General features: G+C 39.6%; 1 protein-coding gene across 1 annotated transcript; it reads left to right on the forward strand.

Moving 5' to 3' along the window:
- Window positions 1-440: 440 nt before the first annotated feature.
- On the forward strand, window positions 441-25,104 carry ptpn9a (protein tyrosine phosphatase non-receptor type 9a). Its single transcript, XM_051381638.1, has 13 exons — window positions 441-1,042; window positions 10,132-10,275; window positions 14,617-14,706; window positions 16,536-16,660; window positions 17,494-17,599; window positions 18,333-18,443; window positions 18,924-19,240; window positions 19,753-19,840; window positions 20,197-20,266; window positions 21,027-21,105; window positions 21,239-21,389; window positions 22,122-22,329; window positions 22,560-25,104. Exons 1-13 carry the CDS (start codon window positions 1,010-1,012, stop codon window positions 22,748-22,750), a joined length of 1,713 nt encoding a protein of 570 aa, XP_051237598.1. The 5' UTR covers window positions 441-1,009; the 3' UTR covers window positions 22,751-25,104.
- Window positions 25,105-26,363: the final 1,259 nt, after the last annotated feature.

Genomic DNA, 26,363 nt, shown 5'->3' on the forward strand with positions numbered 1-26,363 from the left:
AAATGGCTTTGTTTAAAGTAATTTTCTAAAAATAGTAAATTAACACTAACACTGATGTGGTTCATTATAGTACATTCATATATAATTTAGTTTACAGCTCAAACAACGTTTAAGTGTAACTCTAAATATAATCCTACATTAAAGGGAAGTAACAAACACACATTTTGAAGGAAGGAGGCTTCAGTTTAATAAGTATAACGTTTGGTAATTGTAGTTTTTCTCTCTCAGACTCTCAGACTCTCCTGCACCCCACCGCCGCTCTCTCTGCCTCCACATTGCAAACTGACACTCAAAATGGTGATTTTCCTGTTTGGTTTCCTATTTTTATGAATGGAGGCGGAGGTCGTGAGCTTTTGTCATTTCCAGATCTTAACCACCAGGGGGAAGAGCAACATGCAACACACAAAAAAAAAAAGACCAGCCTCCAAATCTCTCTGACTGGTCAGGGCTGTGTGTGTCTCCCCCTCACAACATAAAGGCGACGACCAGGGCGAAAAAACTTGCAATTCATGGCATGGAGGAGTCAGCGGGCATCCGCAGCCCTCTGATCGCTGTCAGGGCTTTTTAATGTGGAGGAGCAGCAGATGAGGATCTGAACCCTAGTTATCATCGAGCCGAAGCAAAGCCTCGTCTAGCTGCTCAAGTGTTGTCCTTTTTTTTTTTTCTTCTCTCTCTCTCTCTCTCTCTCTCTCCCCCCTTCCGTCTTTCTTTTTTCTTCTCCTCGGCGAAATCTGACACATCAGCGGGGGTTTCTGTGTAGTTTGGATGAGCAGATCGAGCCGGAATTGTTCCCTCCAGTCAAACAGTACCAAGAGGAAAGAGAGCCATTCATCTCACCGCCGTAGCGTTTCACATGCCATCAACTTTGAGCGACAGGGACAACCCCTAAAGCCCCCGTTTGTACACGAGGGACAGACAGACAGACAGACGGACAGGCAGACATCTCCGTCACCTTCCACTTTATGAAAAGGACTCTGTAGGAGGTGATCGGAGAACCGACGGGGGGACCATGGCAGCTACTTTATCCGCGGAGGAAGAACAGGTAGGCCCTTACAGACTCTTCATGCTTTACACTTCTTCCCTTTCTGCGTGCATCGCCGTAAAATGCCCCAGCCTCGGCCCCCCTCCCCTCCCCTCCCTCACTCTCACCCTGGAGGTATTTTGGCCCTTGTTGTGCAGCGTGTGCTCACCGTCGGCAGTGCGCAATGGATCTGTTGCGAAACGGTCCTGAAAAGCGGAGCGGAAATATTGGATCGATTTCGGCCGCTTTATTGCTCTCGTTGCATCACTATCAGTTCCTCTCCTGTGGCCCCAGTGTTGCGAAACAGGCCGAATTAGCCTTTACCAGCCTCCGTAGATGTAGAATAAAATGTTAGTTTGGGGGTATTTAGACCGTGATGTTGCACCGGGGTGGGGTGAGGGGGGGAGTTTGGAAACGTTGTCTGGTTCCACATTTGGCTCATTCAGGACTGTACAGTTAAAACTTGGTCATGTGGTTGTGAAAAATGTATGTAAACTGTAACATCTAGTATGTTTATGAGGCATACATTCACACATTGAGATCAATATGGAGGATAGGAAATGCCTTTTTTTCTTCATTTATATGTCCTATTAAAGCCACATGGGTATATAAAGTATGACTATAATGTGAGATGTTGATGTAAGTCTAAAAAGATGTCAACTTTTTCGAAAGTTTCCATTTTGTTTCTCCCCTTTATACATTATGTTGATTTTTGGTATAAAATTGAAAGTGGCAAAAAGTAAAACCAAGTTGTCACATCACTTAGTTTTGGATTTTTGGGAGATTATTTTCTGTGTATAGGCCAAGTGAGGAAATTGATTGTCCACAGATTGTCTTAATCAATCAAGTTTGATCTGAAAAATGCCCCATCACTTTGTCCCCTAATCTCACATTGATTTAACATCACAAAATAGTTCACTATCAAAGTTATTTAAGAAAACCCATTTCAGAGAAAATGTAAGAAGTGATGGTTTGGCATTTTTGCTTTTAAAAAAACAACTTAAATGATTACTTGGTTGTTAGAAATGATGCAGATGAACTAATTTCTCTAAGTTGATGAACAGAATAATCACTCTATCTCTATTATACACCTGTATTATGCTTCATGGATTCAGGCCCTGAAGAATTGGCTTACTTTTTGGATTGAAAGACCATATCTGAATCTTTCTGAGTAAACCTGGATTGCTGAGCTCATATTTATTAGTGTACTCTAAATATATAAAGTAGGAAGTTGGATACACCCAGCTAAAAGTAACACAGTCTAATACAACAGTCAATGAGGACAGTATAGCCTTTCTGAAGGTTGGATTTATTGCAGGACAGAAGTTTTAGCTAGAACTACCTAATAATAAACTAGTAATTGAGTTTAAAATATAGCATTTATCTTGATGTTATCTGTGCTACATAGCCTAACTGCAGTAACTACGCTAACAGTGAAACAGAGAAAAGTCAAAGTTTTTGGACTGTCCACCCAAGTGTGTTTAATGTGGAAGGGTGGTTATGTGCTTATTAAATGCCGTAAAACCTCTAATATTAGCCCGGGCGTTTATTTGCTTAAATCACTGAACTCCCCCCGCCTTTATTTGGGACAGGCATCTATTTGGGACAGGCCTTTAATTCCTTTAGCACAAAACTAAACTAACTGCTGCTTCTCTTGAGATTTTGTTCAGCAAATTTGACAACTAACATAATGATTATGATCGCTTCAGAGGTTTTTTTTCCTTCTCTCTTGTTTACCATGTAAGTCAGAATGAATTAACGTTATACTTTGTTGTTGATCGTTTTCGTAAAATATAGTGAACGATTGAATTGTGGAGAATCTATAACTGATCTAACGATGTGCAGCATGTACATATTGACAGAAGTTTAAACGTTTATATTTGTGTTGGAGATTGAAACGACTTAAAACTCGCTCAAGCGTGCAACCCGTGGGTTTTAAGAGGTTTTATACATCGAGATTATTTCTATAAAATCCAGACCAGGCCTCTATTGGAGACCTGCGTTTATTTGTCAAAACGTGTAGCCACAACAGGCTTTTAAATGCGACCTGCGTCTATTAGGGACCCTGCTTTTATTGGAAGTTTTACCGTATGTATTCTCTAAGTAATTTTTATGACTTAAAAATAATGAGCAGTTATTTGACCTCTGACCCGTAAACTGCAGATACTGTACTCTGTCTGTGTATTAGCATGAACAGATATATAGGTAGTGCAAAGACTGACAAAATCTTATTACCTTAAATCTGTATTTCTTATTTATCCATGTGTAATAAGTTGAAACAGATAAGTCATTAAGAATTTAAGTAATATTTTGTGGAGTTTAATTAGCACAGTAACACTTCCTGTCCAGCTAGCTAGCACTAGCACATTAATAGCTTGTCTTGTGTAGCTAGTTAGCGCTAACACAGTATTATCCAAACTAGTGTTACTATCTGCTACAATGGGCTCCGCTGATAATACACAGATGAAGTCAGTAAGAGTTCCCAGTGGAGAACATGAAGATTCATTTTGTTTTCAGTCCTACATTGTTCTGAAATTGTCTTTACAGACACTGAAGCAGCACTTTCTGCAGTTTGTCCTGGTTGGATTTTGTAGTTAATGCAAGTTTTACATCTTTTTTTTCCTCTAAGATAGAGCAAGACTGAACTTCGAAAACTTGTCACAACATAAAACAGACATTTAAAAGTTCATTTTCATTCATAACTCAGTTGTGACCAAAATTGTTACTGCGGTTTGGTTTTGTTGAGCAGTATAGTCGCGTCAAAGGTCATTACACTTCTGTTGGCAGAAATGGAATATAAAATGCATAACTATGTTTCCTGTGTTTAATTACCTGAAAACAAGAATTGTTATTATTTTTTTTACCTTTTTAAAATAAGCCTTTCTAGTAGTACCAAACTATAAGAAATCCAACATGACTAGAAGAAATAGACTGAAGTTACTGTTTTTGTACATGGTTCATTTTACAGTTAGTGTGGGGGAATAATGGGCAGCTTGAAGCCGGTAGATTTTGAATCTATGATTTTTTTTCGAGTCTCCTGTTTGGTGCTGGTCATGTTCATGCCTTCTCTTCTCGCTGACTCCTCTCATCTGGCCAGCAGAAAGCCTTATCTGGCTACTCCATTTCCTGTGTGAGCCAGGGCCCCCGCTGGGGTACCGGACGCCCTCATTACATCCACAGCCTTGTGGGGGGTGTTTGGGTGGAGTGTGTGTGTGTGTGTGTGTGTGTGTGTGTGTGTGTGTGTGTGTGTGTGTGTGGCCGGGTGGCTCTCTCTGGAGCATACACGAGTGTAGTGGAACTTCATTCTAAAGGCAGCTGTTAAAAGCATTTCCACTAGACTCGGGGGAAGGGGGAGTTTATGAGTTACTGAGTGTGTGTGTGTGTGTGTGTGTGTGTGTGTGTGTGTGTGTGTGTGTGTGTGTGTGTGTTGCGAGTCTACTCCCAGGAAGCAGTGGAGTGCGAGAAATTGGGGAATAGGGAGAGAGTGACGTTATTGACTTCCTGTTTTGGTATTGACTCGTGCCAAATGGGACTCGCTGAAGTGAAGCCAAGCCGCTTGGCAACAGCAGTCCTATATTTGTAAATAGATTAGCATAGCATCTGTAATCAGATAGATTCTGGAAAGACAATGTCAAGGGCAGCCATGACTCCTCTTAAAACATCATAATATATAAATGCATTAGCGTTCTGTGTAGGATCAAGGAATAACCATGACACCGCAGACTCCCTCCACTACTTCCCATAACCCTTCACTAGAATTTCTTTCAGCTGAGACATCGATACAGTCACCATGTATGGGGCAACTCCTTCTGACTGGAACGGGACTACAATAGACAGTATGTCAATACTGAGACTCTAATGACTGATTCTTGTAACAAAGGATCACGGTTGTAAGGAAGTAAGACTAATAAAAAAAGATTGTGCCAGTAAGCACAATACCATCGGCCTGGCACTGACACAGCTAAACGATTACCAAACATTTTCCACACCTGTATTGAACAACTCCAAATGTGCACCATGAAGATGGTCTGTAGAGTTGTATTAGTGGTTGGCAATATGGGTACAGTCATTTATCACAGTATAGGTAGTTTTAAATTCTAATAAGCAAAAGTTTTAGTTGTAGAAACTAAAGTAGTAATCAAGAATTATTGAAGTGAGGATGACTGTGCCACTTTGTTGTGGTATCACAGATATTTGCCATGGCAACGGTGATGCATGTAGACGCAGCGGTCAGTGGTTTTAAGTGCACAGATAGGCACATGTTTAAAGAGGCTGCCACCCAGGATAACCACATCAATCTTAAGAAATATACATCATCAGTGACATCACTCATCGGCAAATGTATTGATGATTGGCAGAGACTGGAGAGAGACCTCAACACCAACAACACCAAGAAAGAAAGCAGGAGCTTTGTGTGAGGCCACATTACCAGATGAGCTAAACACATTTTATGGCTGTTTTGATCTCTGCTGTAAAGTCTACTCTGCCTCCAGAGGATCAACCGCTATCAGTATCCACAGCAGAGGTGAGGAGAATCCTGCTGAGAGTTAATATAGGCCACTGGGACTAAAAACATTCCTGGCCGTGTAACTCAAAAGGGGCCAACCAGCTAGCTGATGTCATTATTAACATTTTTAACATATCGCTGTCCCAGAAGAGTGTTCCCACCTGATTCATGACAGCCACCGTCGTCCTTGTACCTTTTTAAAAGTCTGCAGTATCTAGTTTAAACAACTAGCACCCTTAGCACTCCAGCTCAGTCTTCACACACCTTGATGGCAGCAGGGTGGACAGCCTGTTCACTGCTGCCATCTGGAGAGAGGTACAGAAGCTTCTGTCGCAGCTTCGTCACTCAGACAGTGAGACTGCTTAATTCATCCTCAGCACTTCATCATGTAAAAGAGTTTTTTTATCACTTTACTTTAAGTGAAAGAAACCTAAAATAGAGTAACAACAGTAATGGTAACATTAGTCCTGCGTAGCTGTGATTTTTAACTTTCAAGCAAAAGTGCCAAACATTGGCGGTTCCAACTTCTCAAAGGATTTTTTTCTTCTGTTTCTGATGAAAATAAAGGGGGAAAAAAAGATAATTATTAAATTTTCTGTGACGTCTTAGTTGTTCCCTGTCGCAGCAGGTTATCGGGGCAGGGTCTCCAACCTTTTTGGGTCTGTGGACTGTGGTTTTAGGACTGTTTGGTGAAGAACCAACCTCAACTTCATACACTAACTCACAGCACGCTAGGTTCCTACTACAGTGAACATAATCAATTGGTTATCGACAGTCACTGTCAACACCACCGATGAACAACCCTCGACAACAAACAGGATTATGTAATGTCAGCTGTTTATTGGAAGGCCAGAAACCACTTGTCTAAAATGTCCCACTCAGCATTTCAGAGCAACAAACTGAGCACATAAAGACAGCTGGACTAGTGAAGATGGAAAAAAAATAAAGACTCAGATACGGAATAATTCTGCACTTGCACCAACCTCTCATTCTATTTAGAATTAATGTCAGGCAGTATAAACCAGAATTAAGTGTTTTAAAATGAGTTAACAAGAACTTTGAGTGAAAAAGAACTCCTTCCATATCAGTGCTGGAGCAAGTCAAGCAAATATTTATGCGTCCTCCAGGAATTGAATAAGTCACTCCTCCGCAGTGAGTCTTCCACTGCAGTCGTGTGTGCTATCATGAAAACAAACTGGTTCATCCTCGAATTCCACCCTGGCGGATATGGCCCCTAGTGCAGAAAAACCAAACAAGACTGGCTTCTCCAGGAACAGAGGGTCACTGCCTTGATTTGGCAGGCTCTCCTTAAAAGGCTAAGAGAGAGAGAGCAGCTGTCAGACCATTGAAATCTTGGAAACCCGAGTGTACCTGACAGCAATCTGACAGGAAGTTGTCTTTGGCCAACACCGAAGGAGTAACGCTTCACAGTGCAACAACAAAGAGCAGGCGGGCCACATTCAATGGACTGCGGTAAAAGACAGTACCACAAAAGTTAATTATTCATCTGGTAAAGTCCAAAACATTCTGAGGACGATAAACAACTCTGAAATGGTGACAGAGAGTGATACTGACTTTTTAGAGCCACAGAACTACAAAGTAAGGTATGCATTCTTATCCCCAGAAGAAACCATGTGCATTTTCTGAAGTAGCTCCAGATTTAATGTCCTGTTGAAGTCATATATTAGTGAAGTCTTTATTAAATCATTTTGCAAGACAAACCATTGATTCTCAGTGCATACACTATCTTCCCTCTTCAGTCGTTTTCTATTTGTCTTGTTTAGTAAGTTCACAGAGCTAGATTTTTGCAGCATTCCAGCTTCACCCAAACCCACTTTTAGAGGACAGAAATCAGGAAGTTAGCCACTGTCATCAATTATCTGAAACCCTAAGTCATCTTCATCTTCTATCTGATTTCCAACCAGATCAATGGCACCAACTAATTGCACACCCACCGAACTCCATTGAGATTGGACATTGACAATTATAACTAAGTGCACTCAGTGACTCAATGAAAATTAGCAATGAAAATTAGTAATGAAATTGCCCCAAAACACGTTTTTAAATACATTTTGTAAAACAGTTCCGTGGCCTTTTTCAGTGAATGGAGCTGGCTAAGCTAAGCTAACATTGTTATGTGATTTAAAAATGTGGTCATATGTTCCGAGTTGGTCTCTGGCGAGGGATGTGGATGATAATAATATTTTTTTTCTGTTCCCAAAAGTAAAAAATTAACTTGTTCAAAGTTAGTATCGGACTGTTACACTGAACTGAAAAGAAATACCGGCTTATATAATAAAGTATTGCTGTTCATAGTAAAAGAAAAAGGAAGGAAAACTGGAGCAAAATGCTAGTTTATAATTCAGTTGTGTCGTCTGAAACATTTACTGGTCAATTTATTCTAAATAGTCAATGTTTTATGTCAGTATTGTGGAATCAGCTCAAAATGATCAGAGGTCCATTCTCTACTGCACTGAAAAGCTCAGAATTCAGAATAAACACCCCTCTACATTTCCTCCCATGAGAATCGGATATGAAACGACGTCAACCCTGTCAGGTGCAATCATCCCTCATCCCTTGCATGTTAAGGCGTCTGAACAGAGCAGAAGCTGCAGGCCCTCCTGTCTGTGAAAGCACTGGCTTTGCTGAGGAGAGACAGTGGCATCCTGTCTTCAGGCTCAGCGCTTGTCAGTGATCGTTTTGTATTCCTAAAGAGCTGTGCACTCCCAGAACTTGACTTCCTGTCTCCCATGCATGCCCCACCGCCGCTGTGCCTCACGAGAGAAGCGGAACCCTGTGTTTAAAGTGTGAGCTTTCACTGCCTCCTCTGTCGCCCTTTGACGATTCACTGGGTGCTGACTCGGTAACTCTGCGGGTGTTGAGGGGTGGTGGGGGTGGGTTCCTGAGGGAGTGTATAATAAGAGCAGAGGGGAGGACAGGAAGCCCCTGAAAGACTGCTGGATAAATGCATAAGTTATTTGCAAGGTGGGTGGAAGGCCTTTATGGTAAACGCGTTTTCCTAATTACAAGTGCAGTTTATGAGACTGTGTGTTTGTTTAGTTGTTTTTAGATTTGAACCAGTGTCTTAACATTGTGTTTCATTAAAAACGTGTAAAAAAAGAAAACGTATTTTGTAAGCTAGCACACTTTTCTCTAATTAAGTTATATTACTTTCAAGTGGCTATAATAAATATTTTTGATATTAACAATGCATGAAAAGACTTCTTTTATGTGAAAGGTGACACCACAGAGAATTATCACCAAAACTCTGCAGTCCCCTTCAGTTTTATAGTCTTTTAGTACATTGTTTTGGTTTTAGAGCCTGCAACTTTGGGTTTTAAGAACTTTTCTGCTGAAAACAGCTGCCTGTTGTGGCGGTAAGACTGAACTGTTTTGGTTCACTCTTAACGCTCTTGTAGTGGCCACAACAGACAACTATTTTCAGCGGGAAAGCTCCTAAAACCCACTATACACTACCTTCCATGACCAAATGGTAGACAGACACAGTTAGCCACTACATGTAGTGGCCAAAGAGCCAGATATGGTGAGTTGAGACCAAAATTGAGCTAAAATAAGAGTAAATATTGGACATATATTCACCAGGTGGCCAGAAACCATATGAATGAGAATGTTGTTCCATATGTAAAACTAAATACTAAAGCACAAACATGCAGCTGTCTTGCTGAGTTTTTAAAATCTTATATGTGGGCGTCTAATTTATGCCACGTAATGACCAGTAATCCATCATAACGTCAGTTGTTGTTTTTAGCTCTTCTCTTCTGGGGCTGTTTCCTGTGGCTGCCACCAGATTTCACAAGAAACTAATTAGCATCTTCATCATGAAACATGTTAGACGTACATGTGTAAGCTTTACCATCACAGAGATTGATGGCCAATTAATCGTCTTCCGCAGAAGAGGAATAGAAAACCATAATTTTTCCATCAGTGTCATCCTCTCACCTAACATTATTTAGTTGCCAACGAAGAGCTGCTTTATTAGCCGATATCTCAGCACTCGACAACTACATGTGACTGGCTTTACTGCCAAGTACAATTTTAAAAGTCTGAGGATGTTGCCCTGTAATTATTGCAGCTTCATTTCATAAACACCAGTTCAGCAGGATTCCATCTTCCTCCCCTCTCATGCTTTTGCACTCACTTTGTAAGCTCTAAAGTTTGAAGTTTGTTCTTTTAGTGAACAAAATGAACTGTTCATCTACAAAGAGCCTACACTTTCCCCAGGATAGCTGTGGTTAACACACAAAATGAACCACCAAAACAGAGGAATCATGTGTAAAACCAGTGGTTTTGGTTGGGTGCACAAATTACAGTTCACACATTTTATTTTGTGCCTTCCTTTTGTATACAGTGTCTGTAAACACACAGTGAGCAGAGCTCCACTTGTCCTTCAGACTATACTACAGCATATGAAACGCTATCGTAGACGTCTTACCAGGCCATAAAATAGTCGTATGTTCTGTGAGCCTGTAGATAGCACTTCCTATGAGGATGTATCAAGTTTAAAGCCCAGTTTCACTTCCTTCCTGTTGACCCTTCGATTATGAGAGTACAAAGTTTGTGACCACATCTGTGTCTGTTTCAGGCTACCAGGCAGTTTCTGGAGGAAATCAACAAGTGGACCAGTCAGCATGGAGTGTCACCATTGTCCAGGGAATTGGCCGTCAAGTTCCTCATGGCCCGCAAGTTTGATGTCCTCCGCGCCATCGAGCTATTCCACAGCTACAGGGTAGGAAGACACAAGCTAATTATTTTGGTTAAAACTAACTTGCAGCTGCTTATGCATACATCAGTACCCTCTGATAGCCGTATTGGAAGTCCCTGCTTTAACAGAGGCAGCTGGACAACTCTCAGTAGACACAGGGAGCTTGTGCACCCCCCAATGTTGGTGTTGGATTAATATTTAAGATTAAATGCCAGCATATTATTGGCTAACCAAGTGGGCAGCTCACACTATTATCACTTTATAAACACCTAACCGCACATCAGGTCACAAAATTTAGTCAGAACAATTTTTGGTAATATCAGGTTTTACTTTAGCTACAAGGACTTTTTCATTTTCGATTAAGACAATTCAAATTACCAACCATTTTTTAATTCATTAAAATATGCAGAACTACTCAATGCATTAAAAACTGTCTATTTACTGTACTATTTACAGTACTTTAGGTTAGAAATGTTTATATCTGATCAAAGAATAAGAAAACAAGCCTAACCACTTAATGCCAATTTTAAATACTGGACTCAATACCCAATGTTACAAACACATTGTACTATTAAGGTTTGATACTTGACCCTGTACTTTATGAATGTTACATAAGACATACATCAACTTGTCTCATCAATTTCACACTGTGCAAACAGGCGTTTTTTTACCAAAGACTATTCCCTTTTGTCCCTTTCTGGGCCAACTCATGCTCGTGAGTGTCTGAAGGGAGACCTCAGTGACAGTAATGCTCACAGCATAAGCCATGGCTTCTGTCAACAGGTTCCACCAAAGCTAACAAACACCCAAAGCTGCTTGCGTTAACACTGTTGGCCAGTTATAAAGCAAATGTCATTGTGTAGAAATTGTTTTAGAGGATCTTACTCATCTCGAGCAACAACTCAGGTTGTTTTTGTTAAAATGGACTTTGCACTTTTCTTAAACCTAAATTTAGAGCCATATCTAACTCATCAATCTGAAAGCTTTCTGTTTCAACTTTATCTAAAGAAGCTGCACCCACATTGGAACGATCTTTCCTTTGTCTTTTCTTGCTCATTACACTAAATATCAGCCATTATTTCCACAGAACTAATTGTATAATATTATCCTCGTTAGGATGATTATGACATAACTTCAAAGTCTGCAACGAGTTGTTTCTGACTGCAGTTTCCTTCCTTTCTGATAAGTTCAGATGGACAGAAATAACTGATGACATATTGCAAAGGACAATGAATAAAATCAGGACAACATATGAGGTTACATCCGAGATCCCCGTTATATCTGCTGTGTTTGCTGCATTTAGAATCGATCTGCATCAAATGCAGAAGAATTATAATGCCTTTTTAAAAACAAAAGGATGTGAAACAACACAGAGATAACAGGTTGACCCAGAGGCACAAGGGTAGAGGGCATTTAAAGCATCTTCACCACACCCACAGCACAGTAACACAAGGCCTTTTTCATTGAGCAAATGTTCTCAGAAGCCTTAGCCAAGCAAGAGATCGCCTAAACAGATGCATCAAAAGACTTGGGCCCACACACACACACACACACACACACACACACACACACACACACACACACACAATTATACACCGGCGGATATTTCCAGAAGCAGCATGCAGGCTTATTCAACTTTCCACAGAGCTTCAAGCTTATCACAAAATAAGTGTTCATTAGAGTAAATGAGAAACATAGAGTTTCACAGGGAAGGGTATGTTAGGCTGCATGAAAAACAATATTAAACACAATGATAGAATGGAATATTTCTAAAGTATGTGTAATAGGTGAAATAAAAGGGTTGGGTTGTGTTTTAACTTAACTTATTTTTTGGATCTTTTGAAGCATTAGAGGCACACAACAGCTTTGCATCTTTATTAATATTGTTGATCTTCTCCTTTTTGTTTCCTGTTTGTTTCCTGTGCTCTCAGCCACCTCCCCTAGGGACAAGTGAATTGAAACAGACCCAAGTTTAACACGTGCATTTGAGTATATCTATAGCAGCTAGCTGTATATCTATAAGTATCTTCTATAGGGACGTCGAGAAGCCGCCTGGCTGTGTGCCTCAGCTGAGAACGAGATGAGTGGACGAGATGTAGTTTGAGAACTCGCTGAAGGAAGAAATATAATAGAAGATAGCTGAGAAAAGACATCCGTTCCCCACGTATCAGTAAAAAAAAAAGCAGTTGGTGACCTTGGTGATATTATTACTATCAAACTGGGAAATGATGAAGATGAAACCTCGAGGGAAGGGCCAGTGGATCAGACTGCGGGTCTCATGCATGGTCTCACTTTATGATCTCAAAATAACATCTAGATAATAACATAATCAAGACCTTCTCCGAGCCACGTAGTAACTACTAGGGAGTTGAGGATAATGTCTCATTTTGTCCCTAAATGGTCTATACTGCTGTAAATTGCATTCTGGCCAAATGTGAACATGCAAAATGGGATTTTATCTGCTTAGATCTGCTCTGGTTTATCCACTGCAGCCAACAGAAAGTTTCCAGATGTCTCACACAGACTCTAATGACCTGAATAGCTTCAAGACCTGAACCAGGATTTTACCACCTGCCTCTAAGTAAAGTCTCCTCAATCACCAAGGTGGGTTCTTATTTCTGCAATGAACAGTTGGCCTGCATAAACGCGACTCATTTATGTAAGCCATGAATGTGACTTTGAGAAGGATTAGTCTCCCCTGCCATGCCACAGTTCATTTAACTCAGTTTAATGCTGTGTCAGCACCAGGACAGAGGCTGGGTACAAGTAATTTGTCAGAACAAACTAAAGGAAAAGTTTCCAGTGAGGTACATGCAAACAGACCAACCTGGCATTCAAACTGAAGTGGCTGGTTGTGCGAGTTGGGCCTGACGTAAAATAAAAATCTGTACCACTGCGTGAGTAGCTTCAGCTAAGCTGTACTTTGGTGAATCATTGCTCTTGGATGAACCATCAAAGGTCCAGTGTGTAGGATTTAGTGCCATCTAGCGGTGACTTTGCAGATTGCAACTAACTGAACACTTTTGGCATCTGTATTTGACAACCCGGGAATGATGTGGGCTGTGGAGTGTGTAGGAGGAACTATGGTGGCCACGAAAAAAGGCAAATGTCCCTATTTACAGCCAGTGTTTGGTTTGTCCGTTCTGGGCTACTGTAGAAACATGGCGGTTCAACATGGCGTAAACATAATAAAATCCTATATTAAGGTGATTATACACTAATGAAAACATAGTTGTGAATATTATATTCCATTTCTGCCAATAGTTCCTCCTAAATGTTACACACTGGACCTTACAAGTGTCACTACTTTTGAGTACTTACTTTGGTTTTAGCTATGCAATGCATTTTTACAAGTATACATCTTAGTTATTTTATACCAGAAAGTTGTTTTTTAATGGTGGATATTCTTGTTTAGTACTAAGAACATTGTATAACATGTATACAGTGAACTAAAGATCTTCAAATACGCTTAAAATCACATGTATTGTTGAGTTTTCTGTCATTTTTACAAGCTGTGGATTGTATTATTAAAAACAGCAAACAAAGCTTTGGCCGTTCTTCATACTTAAGGTCCAAATATTGCTTCTTGTTTAATCTCATGAAGAAAAAATTTCATCTGTTGCTGCCTGTTTTATTATTGATTATAACACTACTGTAGGGCTCCAAAGTTCAGTCTTCATTGTATGGATGTCCGCAGGGAGGACTTTTACGAGCGTAACAGGAAATACACAAAGGAGATCAGCAATATTCTTGTTATGCGCCTGATATGTTTAAACCGCGGATTAAACCCACTCTCATGTCTGTCGATTGTTTCAGTATAAGGCTACAGCCAGCAGTTCCCACACTTAGCTTAGTAAAAAGACTAGAAAAGGGGAAACAGCTAGCTTAACATAGTCAAACCTCAGCCTTTGTTTCAGTGTAACCATCATTCTGTAGACTTTAAGGCTCAATCTCAGTTGTCAGGTATACATCTTCATTAACTTTATCTGCAAAAGCTCTGATATTATTTGGAATATGGCTGCCATCCAAAATAATATATCCATTATGTTTTTTAAACTGCTTATACATATCTTTGCACGTTAGTCTTTCTTTCATATGTGTGTCCCAATACCAGTCTTAAAAGAACAAGGGGAGGGGGGAGCTGCAGTTACTGTGAAGTCAGTCATTAGATGCAGTTTTCATCATGTCTTCTCGATCAAGAGGGATCGAAAGCCGAAATGGAAACCTTGCGGAGAGGGATCCTCTTGGCAGGAAAGTGAGGCGTGTAATTCTCTATTGTTCACAAAGAGGAATTCACCTCAAAGTGACGGCCTGTTATAGTTACTCCATGGCCTGACTTCACCTGCTGTGATCTGTTTTCTTCAGGAAACACGTCTTAAAGAAGGAATCGTCAGACTTCAGCCTCAGGAAGAACCTCTGCGCTCTGAGCTGCTCAGTGGAAAGTTCACTGTGTTGGTAAGTGAGTCTCTTATAAATCTGCTCTAGATTCGGCATTCCTTACATGGAAAAGTACAGTTTAATGTCACATTATAGAACAATTACAGAAAACAAAAGTATTTTCTGTGTATCCAAAGCCTGATATACTGTTGCATCAACCTCTATTGTTGTCCAGAAACTACTGAAAGCACTGATAAGACAGATTGTTGCACTATGACATGTATGCTCACTAGAGTCCTAAAGCTTAAATAGTCCCCCGAAAAACACACTATTTCCTAGGAAATTACCTTTTTTTAAACTGAAATGCCATACTTGTGATCTATTATTAAATATTGACATCTTCAGTAGAAACCAATGGGCTTGGGTGCCATGGGTATGGTGGGGGAGTCAGGAAGTATTGAGAGAGGCATTGTTGGTTTTAGTATTTTCATGGGATTTGTTGACAGGAAAATTATAGAATAACCCAAAGTCTTATCCTTTAAACTGTCAGCTTACAATCCCATATGCAGCTGCTGCTTAATGTGTTTTTGTTGTGTATGCTTCTTCTGTGCTTTTGGCTTTATATACAGTTTAATCTTTTCTGATAGAAGGAGTGATGGTTAAAAATGCTTCAGGATTCAGTCTGTATTGAACAGAATTATTCAGGCTGCAACAAAAGCTCACAAAAATGTCCTCTGTTGAACATGTTAAGATGATGGGTTGTTTTGCTTTCCCCCATGTGTTACTTTTCATAAATATAAGTTCCAGTGGAAGTAGCTTGGTCGGAAGATCAATCAGTCAATAACTTGCACTTCAAAGGATCCCAACTTGTGCTAATGTAGTGAGCTCACTTTTCATGGACAAGAAAGGTTGACTACCCATTATGAAAGCATACTCTCATAATGAGGACTTAAGGATTCTTTTGGGGTGCAACTTATTGATTGACTGATTGGCAAAGTGCATTTCCTGTGCCAGATAAATTTAGCCTTTTGTCAGCCAAATCACAACCATAAAATATGCCCCCCTTCCAGCGAGCCACACACACACACACACACACACACACACACACACACACACACACACACACTTCCACTCTCCTGCGTTTCCCTTCTTCCTTCCCCATTGACGTGCCACAGTGGCATTGATGCTGCACATCCTCTTGTCTGACGTCGGAGTTCTCCAGCCTCAGCAGCGGGCTTCATATCCTGTCTGAGGTATTTTTAGCCCCCGTGCCCGAGAACACAGGCTTATTTGCTTACAAAGGACAGTAGTATCTTTTGGTCAGCAGCTTCATTCAACTGAAGAGCCTCTACTTCTGGATCAGGTCTGACATGAAAAATATGTTCTGTGTCCCTCTTGGAAAAAAAAAAAAAGAGGTGCAAAACCTGCAACATCATTACTGACAAGCAAAAGAACAATTGACATTGTTTCTCCTGGTGAATTGTTGACAGCCCTTTCAGACAGTGTGTGCCAGTAACCAGCGTATGAACTTAAGTGCCCCCCTGTGGTCATTGTTCATCCTTCATTTTTGCAGAGCTTCCATTTGGCTACTTTGTTGTCACACTAGTTGCCACTTGAAGGGCTTTACTGGGGCTTGTTTAAAGTACAACATGATTCCTATCGTAAACACATCTCAGTCAATCCACTGGACATATTTTCTTCCGATAATATAACCCAGGCTTTCTCATTCTAATGAGAAATTCAATGATGCAGAAAAAAGTGAAGAAATAACAAAACCTTCAGAATACAAATAAAACACTTTTATTGTAAGTGTGCTAATATTGTTAACGGTTCAGTACAGGGAGTTAAAGCTGGTAGTGAAACATAGCTTGAATGCTGGTATAACCTGTGCGTTTTGTGCATTCCAGAGTGTACGGGATCCTTCGGGGGCCTCTATCGCCTTGTACACAGCTAAACTTCATCACCCAAACAAGACAGGCAACCACGTGGTGCTTCAGGCCCTCTTCTACCTCCTTGATCGCGCCGTGGAAAGGTGAGGACTGTGGTTTTAAGTAGATAGCCTGAATGTAAAAAAGTTGTAATAAGACAGTTTGTTTGAAATCATTAGTAAAATGTTATCTGATCAATATTGGGCATCCATTCCTACCTAGAATAATAAATCCTGCTTTAGCATTTAAATCAGGTGCAGCATTTTGCTATTAAAAGACTTCCATGGCAACTATATTTTAAGTGTGATTTCAATATGCTGTCTGTTCAATGTGTTGGGAAAAAAGTTCACTTGCCTGCATAGGTTAGTTGTTACCTGACTTGTTTGTGTGCGTGTTTTTAATACAGGCAAAATATTAATGACATGACATTATAATCTAAAAATAGGATTAAAATAAGATTATAAAACAACATGACAGGTACTGTAGAGCATATTTATAGCTTTATATAGTCACTAGAGCACATTTTCCCATTTCATATTGCAATGTGCTACTCAATAAAGGTTTCTTACCCGTTTTTTTCCCCCAAAAGATATTGGCAGATATTGCAATTTATTTGGAAAAGATTAATTTCTTAGAATAGAGAAGAATAATTGTGTTTCTCATCTGAGGACAATTTTCATTCAGAACCTCCAATATAATGTTTAAGCGTGCAAGTTCAAAATTTGTAACCCATTTTGCATTATTACTTACTACAAACTAGTAACACTTTGACAATAGAAAAACAAATGTAACTGGTCTTCTTCTTCCTCATTACAGAATCTACATTATGATGATTGTGCAATGTTAAACCTGTTAAATTGTTCTTTTAGTAGCAGTACCAACCTGTTTTCTAAGATATCCAAAACATTAAGAAATCTTAACTTCTGTTTGCCCACAGCTTTGAGACCCAGAGGAATGGCTTGGTGTTCATCTATGACATGGCAGGCTCCAACTACACAAACTTCGAGCTGGACCTGAGCAAGAAGATCCTCAACCTGCTCAAGGTGGGGATTACAGTGCTGCATTTTACATCTACACAGATATATATAATATATACTAATAAATAAATAAATAAAAAATACATATATATATATATATATATATATATATATATATATATATATATATAAATAAGATGCATGATTTTGAGAAATGGAAGGTGTAATATTCAAAGAATTGCATGTTGAGTTATGTCCTTCATCCTGTGAAGAACCAGTCCAATGGACAAAATGAATAGCTTACCAAATGGGTTGACAAACATCAGAATTATTTAATCCATACTCCATGGCTGTGTAGTGGTACTTATTTTGGCAGGTACCTGCAAGTATGCCTACAACAAAGTGATTTGTGTTTAAGGGTTTAGTAGTATGTCAAATGGAGTCAATAACACAGACACTTATGTGGCTGCATCAGCGGCATGTATTTTATCCTCACATATTGATCTAAAAAGTGACTCGGTTAGCTGAGTTGTGGTTCTCAAATTCAGTTAATATATGCAGAAATAGAGCATGATAACACAAAGTGAGGAAAGCATAATTATGGGTTTATATTAACTGAGAGAGCTTCTCTCAGGTCACTGTCCACGTCGTGTTTTGAGGATAAACTACTATGTAGGAAACTACATAACACACTAGCACATTATTGACTAAATTGTGATTCTCAAAGAAAAATGAAGTAAACTGAATCTGTGATATAAATTGTAGTTTGTTATAAGTCATGCTGTCTTCTCTCCACCAGGGGGCGTTCCCTGCCAGGCTGAAGAAGGTGTTGATTGTCGGGGCCCCTGTTTGGTTTCGAGTGCCGTACAATCTGCTCAGCCTGCTTCTCAAAGAGAAACTTAGGGAGAGGGTAAATAAAGGCGCTTATTGCTCACATTCTAATAGTTGCTCCATATTTATGATGATAGTTTTGAAAAATGTTGTTTAGTTTATCTGGAGTGGCCTTCAGTGAGTAAGCAGGCAATTCAGGGTCATTGATTGTTGCAAGTGATCATTTGATTAGGGGTTTTTTCTCTTGCTACTAATCCTCCCTGCTGCCTCATATAGCATATGGAATGTTAATGCTTGAATCACTGGGGTCGATCGCCCTGCCACATTACCGTCCCTGAGGAATTTCATTAGTATGGATTCCTTTGGAGACTGATTGTTTACTGTAAATTGTGTTTCAGGATTATTCATGCAATTAAGAATAAACAAACAATTGCTGACATAAAAATGGAAAAAACAAAAAAAATAGAGTTTCCGGCATTTTTTACTATGTGAATTTTTTTTTACGTCAAATGTTGAACACAAACGGACTCCTGTCAATCGCTTTCTCTTCTCCCTCCAGGTTCAGATGGTGAAAATGGCTGAGCTGCGCCAGCACCTCCCCAGAGACTGCCTCCCACAGCACCTTGGCGGCCTGCTGCCCCTGGATGCATATAGCTGGAACCAGCAGCTATTGGCTGGCCAGAACGGCCGAGTAGACCCAGTGGACGAGCTGGTGGGCATCCCAGTGGAAGAGGCCTCAATTCACGTCCCTGGACCCGAGTCCATGCGGCCACATGAGCTGCTGACACACCTTGGCAGGCTTCAGCGTTCAGGCATCCATCAAGAGTATGAGGAGCTCCGCAGAGAACCCCCGCCTGGAACCTTTCACTGTGCACAGTGAGATTACAGCAACATACACACATTACTTTTGGTATAAGCAGTGCATTTGTGGATTAGAATTACTTACTTATTAATAAAACAGCCGTCCTAGTTTAGGCTACTTGTATTCATCGGGCCAATTATTATTGTGGACCTAAGCTCACACTATTAGCAGAAGCTGGCAAAATGATATGATGTGTGATGATGTGTCGATTAACAGAAAATTAATCTGCAACTATTTAGATAATTCATTGTTTCTGTAATTTTACAAACAAATTATTTGATGGTGACAGCTTCTCAAATGTGAGGATTTGATGTCTGTCTTAGTCTTGTATGATAGTAAATTTTGTATATTTTGATTTTGGACTGTTGTCAGTATAAAACATGAATATGCCACCCTGGGCTTTGGTAAATTATAATGGGCACAAATGATTCAAAACTGGGACATCGGATTTATTACTTGTAGATTGTCATTTTTGGCTACAGCACCAAGTGTGTCATTAGTCATTTTTGGTATTATTTGTTTACAGAGCAGCCTACAATCTGGAGAGGAATCGCTATGGAGATGTGCTGTGCCTTGATCAGACAAGAGTTCGTTTGAAAGCCCGAAGGAACGAGGTTGTTGATTTTTAAAATATTACGTATGTCATTCATATCAAAAGAAAAAGCATTCATGCTGCCAAGAAATGTGCCATGCTTAAACATTTTGAAAGGCTGCCACACTGACGGTGTTCTGCTTTATAAGCAAGCTGGCATTTGTCCAGCCTGAGAGAGTGTAACTAAAGTATTTTCACTCTGTTGTATTCACTCCTCTAAAATGTAATACTCCATCAGCCCCATGTGGACAACTGAGTCGTACAATATTATTCAGGTCGAGCACAATTTACTTTTTAGTGTTTTCTTAAACTGGGATGATACGTAGATTTTGCAAGGGTTACTGCCACCTTTGTAACTAAACTTTGTTGTTCCCACAGAGATCAGACTACATCAATGCAAGTTTTATGGACGGCTACAAACAGAGGAATGCATACATTGGTACTCAAGGTATGACAGCTTTCACATATGAATTAATGGTAATGCTCTCTGGATGGCTTATGGCTAATATTTTTTTATAAATACATACATGGATGATTACTTGGATATTTGTGTTGATCAAATTTAATTTGCCAGTTGGATGTGGTCATAGGCTGAAAAGGTATATAGAGGTGTGGGTTTTGGTGTCTTGAAAACTGACATATCTGCCCAAGATTTAACCAAGTAAATGGTCAATTGCAGTGGACCAAGCACAGAACCTTGTGGTACACCAGTGTTAACTTAAGAGCGTTCCCAGATGATTTGTCATATATAGCAGAAGATAAACTATGAATATCTTATAAGACAGTGGAGAGAATTTAAATTGTCCTGTAATATTGTGTAGGATATCAGCAGTCAGATTAGTAGTATTAGTTCTCGTTTTGAGAGCAGATGGCAAAATGTATTAAGAGAGTCCTGTTATCAGAAGTATCTCCTCAATGAGTTTGGCAGGATGTTAGTTTTGTGACAAATACTTTTTTTCTGAAGATAAGTAGGGAGGCTTTCTCAACTTGACAGAGTAAGCTGGCAGACCTGAGGATACTAACTGTGTGTACAACAATACGCACAATACGAGCTGAGAACAGGGAAGGGTCTTCATTTTCACTACCATGTCCAAAAGTCTTTATTAGTGTTTGTTAGGAGTGTAACTAGGCTGATATTCCGTGCAATTAATTACTGACTGAACTGAAGTAATTTTATTGTACTTTGAATCTCTTGTTGAACTGTGTAGGACCACTGGAAAAGACCTACAGTGATTTCTGGAGAATGGTCTGGGAACAAAACGTGCTTGTTATTGTAATGACAACCAGGTAATTTGGTAATTTTTATATATATATATAATTCATACTAGTCAAAAATTTGCCTGTTTCTTCTTTAATATAAGTGAGAATAAGAACTGTCACTTAAATGTAATAAATCAAGTATTTCCTGTCTGTGCTGCAGGACAGATGAGGGCAGTCGAAGGAAGTGTGGACAGTATTGGCCTCTGGAGCAAGGGGGGCAGGAGGTCTATGGCCATATGGCAGTGGTTAACCAAAGGGTTGACCACCACACCCACTATAACCACACCACCCTCGAACTGCACAACACTGAGGTACAGCCATGGGCCACTGCAAGAACATGTATTGCAACAGAAACGTGCATACCAGGGTGGTTTTTCATGTAGCAACAACATTTAGTTTGTCAACAAACAAGCTAGGGAAAAGAAAAAAAAAAAGCGAAAGGTCAAAGATATTATTCAGTGGAATTTCTTGCCAACAATTTCATAGTGAGATCATTGTCCTCTCTTTATCTGGGTCCAGTGGAAGCAGGATAAGCAACATAGCCCAGATGTCCTTCTCCTTTATCAACTCTGCTGCTGAAACTGTTTCTTGGCTGGGCTTAATGACTTCATGTCTTCTCATCACTATGAGGTTGACAGGAAACCAGCAAAGACTGCAACAAGCCTCTGCCCCTAGCAAAACAATAGTTCCAGCTCATAACCCCCTGTGAAACCACATCATTTTTTCATTTGTTTTCTCTGTACGCATGAAACAAATAAGATATAAATTGTTACGTAGAAGTGCTGGTATGTGTTTTGTTTTTTTTTGTTTACTTTGCACAGAGCCAAGCTAGCGGTTCCCCCTTGTTTCCAGTCTTATTTATGCTAAGTTATGCTAGCTGGCTCCAACTATATTTAAACATAGCATACAGACTCACCTAACGCTCTGCAGGAGTAAGAGTATTTCCCTAAATTTGAATATTTTTTAATTATTATAGAAACTGTTCCTCTAATGGTGCATTGGTGCAACAAGCATGTAACTAAAAACATTTTTTATCCATTCAGACATGTGAACAGAGACAAGTGAGTCATTTCCAGTACCTCAGCTGGCCTGACTACGGCGTTCCCACCTCAGCAGTGACTCTCATTGACTTCCTGGGAGCTGTGAAGAGACAACAGAGGAAAATGGTGAAGGCTTTGGGACTTCAGTGGGCAGGCCACCCACAGGGACCTCCAATGGTGGTCCATTGCAGTGCAGGGATTGGGAGAACAGGTGAGATCCTGTGATTGTATTCTTCCAAAAGCTTGACCTCTGATTATTAGTATTTAACATTATGTCTTCATCAGTTATTCATCAAAATATGGATAATATCGCAAAGCTTTATACCAAATTCAGACACACAATGCTTCATATTTTCTTAAAACAGTATTAACAATTGTGCTTCTTTGTCAATAATCCCGTCTTTAAAAAGTGTCACTGCTAACAAGCCCTGTTGTTGGCAGGTACCTTCTGTGCCCTGGACATCTGTCTGTCCCAGCTACAGGACGTAGGCTCACTAAATGTATGCCAGACGGTGCGACGCATGAGAACACAGAGAGCCTTCAGCATTCAAACCCCGGACCAGTACTACTTCTGCTACAATGCCATTTTGGAGCACGCCCAAAGGCAGGGCCTGCTCCCAGCCAATCAGTGAGCTTCAGCCCTGACTTCCCAACTAGTCCATGAGCCCTGAGATTTCTGCAGTCAATCTGTTAACCCCAAGCCGTGTTGTGTGACCAATTAGTGAGCCCAGCAAAGTTAACTTCTTCACTGAAGCTGTCTTTTGAAACTAGGCCATTCTTCATTTACAAGCCAGACCAAGACAAGGCAGTGACACGAAAAGGCTTGAGTGTTGACATTATGATGTTTCAGTGTGATAACATTCTCGCTTCCAGCAATGTGACATTTTGTTTCTTGCTGAACGTAAGTATGTGGCAGCGTGAACAAACTGCTCTTGTGTTGTGCAGTTTTGTGGTCTGTGGTCAGGCACATTGGGGGAAGTGATCGAGATAATGTTCATTAACCTTTTGTTTATTTATTTGCCACTTTAAACCAATAGGGGGGAGGGGCTTTTTTTTAAAGGAATAGTTCACTCCAAAATAAAAGTTCAATCATTATCCACTCATCCCATATCAGTTAAAACTCCAGTAAAGTTTGTAAGACTGCAAAACAATGAAGGACTTTTAACTGCATTTCAGTCAAATTCTGCTTCAATCCTAAAGTTGCTATGGAAATGATACACAACAAAAAGTTTGTTACTTTTATACCTACAACTGCTGTGGAAAATAAATGCCCCATAGACACAATTACTGTACACTGATGATATCTTGGTCAGATGCATGACATAAGCACTCAACTTGATTTAATAGTTTTAAATGAGCTGAGATGGAACTACAGTGTCTAACTTTTATGCTTTTTAACTGTATGTATCGGAGTTTCACATGACATGGGCAAGTCGACACAATTTTTAATTTTGGGGTGAAACGATCCTTTAACTAAGTACGCCATTTAAATTCCAAATGGGGAGCTTGATCTCCACAGTCATCCAACAATAATAGGTTTTACTCATGTACTTTTAAGGTAAGTTGGGTACGTTTTTACACCTCCTGTGTCCAGAAATTATTACATTCCCTGTAGTGCATTTTTAGCACATGCTATGTGTCATGTAGATGGTACGAGCTAGTTCTGCATAGTCTCAGGAGTGTCATACTGAACACGAGGAGGTGAAACCGGCCCAACTAGTTGCCAAAAAACAATTTATTCAAAAAAATCTATTGCCAAGAGGTTGTCGTATTCCTTCAAGGCTGCACAATTCATCCTCCTCTGCCTCAGTAAATATCCCTGAATGGCAGTAAAGAGGGGTAAAGCACATCCAAAATGATCAGGCTGTAAACTCCCTTTTGTGATCCACTCATTAAATAGTTGTCCATGTGAATTCCTCTGTAGTTTTTATGTTTTTGCTTTTCAAAATGTATCCACTGAAATCTTCCATCTCGCCTACGTATTGAGATTTCCTGACTTGCAGTACAGACAGTGTCTGGCCGCCTTTACTCACTAGCAGTGCCATCATGCTTTAGTGATTGTGGAAATGTATTGCTAAGCACCTACACAATGCACACACACATTTAGAGCAGTCTGTAGTGACTATGCCATTGAAGCGTACATCAGAAGTCATCAGTTAAGACCTCATGAGTAGTGCAATACTTTTGTTTTGTTTTTTTACACACATGTCTTAGCACTTTTAAATAACCATTCCCAATGTGCTCTGAGATTAGTCATCATGGCGATAGGATGACAAGTAAAACATAATAGTCGTCATATAGGTCTACATGTGATGCTGGGATAACTTGATTGTTATTGTTAAATTTAGTAACGCTTAAATATGAAACATTTAGTGACATTTTGGTCTTACTGTAAACATCTGCATAGAGCTTTATTGGGACAAATCAAGAAGATTTTACAGGGAAAACAGAAATTAATGACACAATAGCTGAATAAGCCTGCACAAATCTGTGCCTACACCCTATAAAGTCCTTCTTGGGCACCTGAGAGTCAGAAATTTTGTCTGAAGTATATTTTCATTATTGTGTTACTTTAAGTTCTACAGACTGTGGTTGTAATCAGTGCTTTCATCTGGTCCCAGTATCTTGCCATTATTATAGAGTACATGTACAAAAACAGTGTCTGGTGTTGCATTATGTTGTTGCCAGGTGAAAAAAAATGTGTTCTTTACTACAGAATTCATATTGAATTTGCTTGTAGTGAAGCATTTTAAGTCTGCCATCCTCATGCACTCTGATTTTAGAATTATTTTTCCTTTCAATGATGACGCAAAATGTGCCCTATTTTATTTTTCTATTGTATTCAACAACTGTTTTCATACGATTACCCAGGATATACAGTTATCTACATTAATTTTATATTTGTTCTATTATAACCTATTACTTTATCATTCGTATGACTATTGAATCAAGCTATACCGTATTAAATACAAACTATGTCAACATATATGTTTGTAAAAGTGTGTTTTTTTTGCCATATTTAGCTGATTTAGTAGAACGGCCATGCAGTTTTGTTGGGAATTTAATGTTTCTCATTTTCCAGTCAAGAGTTTGTTGATTATGGCATTTTCAATTTGGCAATCACAGTTGACATTCTTGTATACTATCAAACAGTGAGACTTTTATAAAACTCGAAATATGAGGGAAAACAAACTCAAGGGAAGGCAAGATGAACAAGGTATGAAGCAGGTTTTATGTGTTTAATAAGTAACTTTAAAGCTACACTAATTAGTGTTTTTATAATAACAATGAGTCAAATGACAAAGTGTAATGTGAAAGTTGCTCGAATGATGAACCCACAGAGAATTAGGACAGTTCTCCTCAGCTCAACGTAGAATTTTAGTGTCTTCCAGCTGATTGTTTTGGTTTTACGGCCCCACAGCTGTACTTTTTTAGTTCACTGTCACCACTTTCAACCTTATTTCCAGTTGCAGCAGGCAGCTGAAGGCACAAAAGGTTCTAATAAACCCACTATACGCTAATTGCCCAGCTAGCAACTACTTTGTGAAGCATTTAGTCGCTAGAGAGCTGCATATTTCCCTTAAGATGAATCAGTGGATTTTGTAAAATTTACATTTCTGTCCAGATGGAGTATATACCAACACGATTAAAAAACCTGAATACTGAAAAATGAGTTGAGAAATACAACAAATAGAGATGCTTATAGGGCAAGAGGGGCCCCATGTGACTATTAAGAATGAACTAATTACCTAATTACTTTTTACAGTCCTATTTATTGCTCTTGGTCTCAATAATCCATATCACCAAGGCTCTGTATATATTTGTATAGTAGTGATGAGACAATGGATTTCATGCTTTATACACACCCTACCTAGAATCTAACCTAAACCAAACTGTCATTACAAAAGTAATGACTGGTGAGAACTGTAGGTCCAAACGTTACTTTTCTCTTAAAATACAGAGCCGATTGTTGCAGCACAACTCCTAAACTACTGCACACTCTCAACAAACACAGTGAATTTAGCTAAACTGTGGGGTTTACTACCACACCAAAGTGAGCAGTGTAAGCAAAGAGCATTGAGAGGGGAATACCCACAAAATGATGTGTACACCCACTAAGTTGAAACACTGCAACCATGGAGCATGCTGGGAGCTGAACCCAGAGTGTGGAGTATTTCTATCTCAACAATGCTTATTTTTGGGTGTGGTATGATGTCCTCAAGGCAATTACTGCTCTCTAATCTG

The sequence above is a fragment of the Dicentrarchus labrax genome, unplaced genomic scaffold, assembly GCF_905237075.1.
Source record: "Dicentrarchus labrax unplaced genomic scaffold, dlabrax2021, whole genome shotgun sequence".
NCBI lineage: Eukaryota > Metazoa > Chordata > Actinopteri > Moronidae > Dicentrarchus > Dicentrarchus labrax.

Coding starts and splice junctions, on each gene's coding strand:
- ptpn9a (XM_051381638.1), top strand. CDS start 1,010: ATGGCAGCTACTTTATCCGCGGAGGAAGAACAG. Junction 18,444..18,923: donor AAGAGAAACTTAGGGAGAGG/GTAAATAAAGGC, acceptor TTCTCCCTCCAG/GTTCAGATGGTGAAAATGGC. Junction 20,267..21,026: donor TGCATACATTGGTACTCAAG/GTATGACAGCTT, acceptor TGAACTGTGTAG/GACCACTGGAAAAGACCTAC.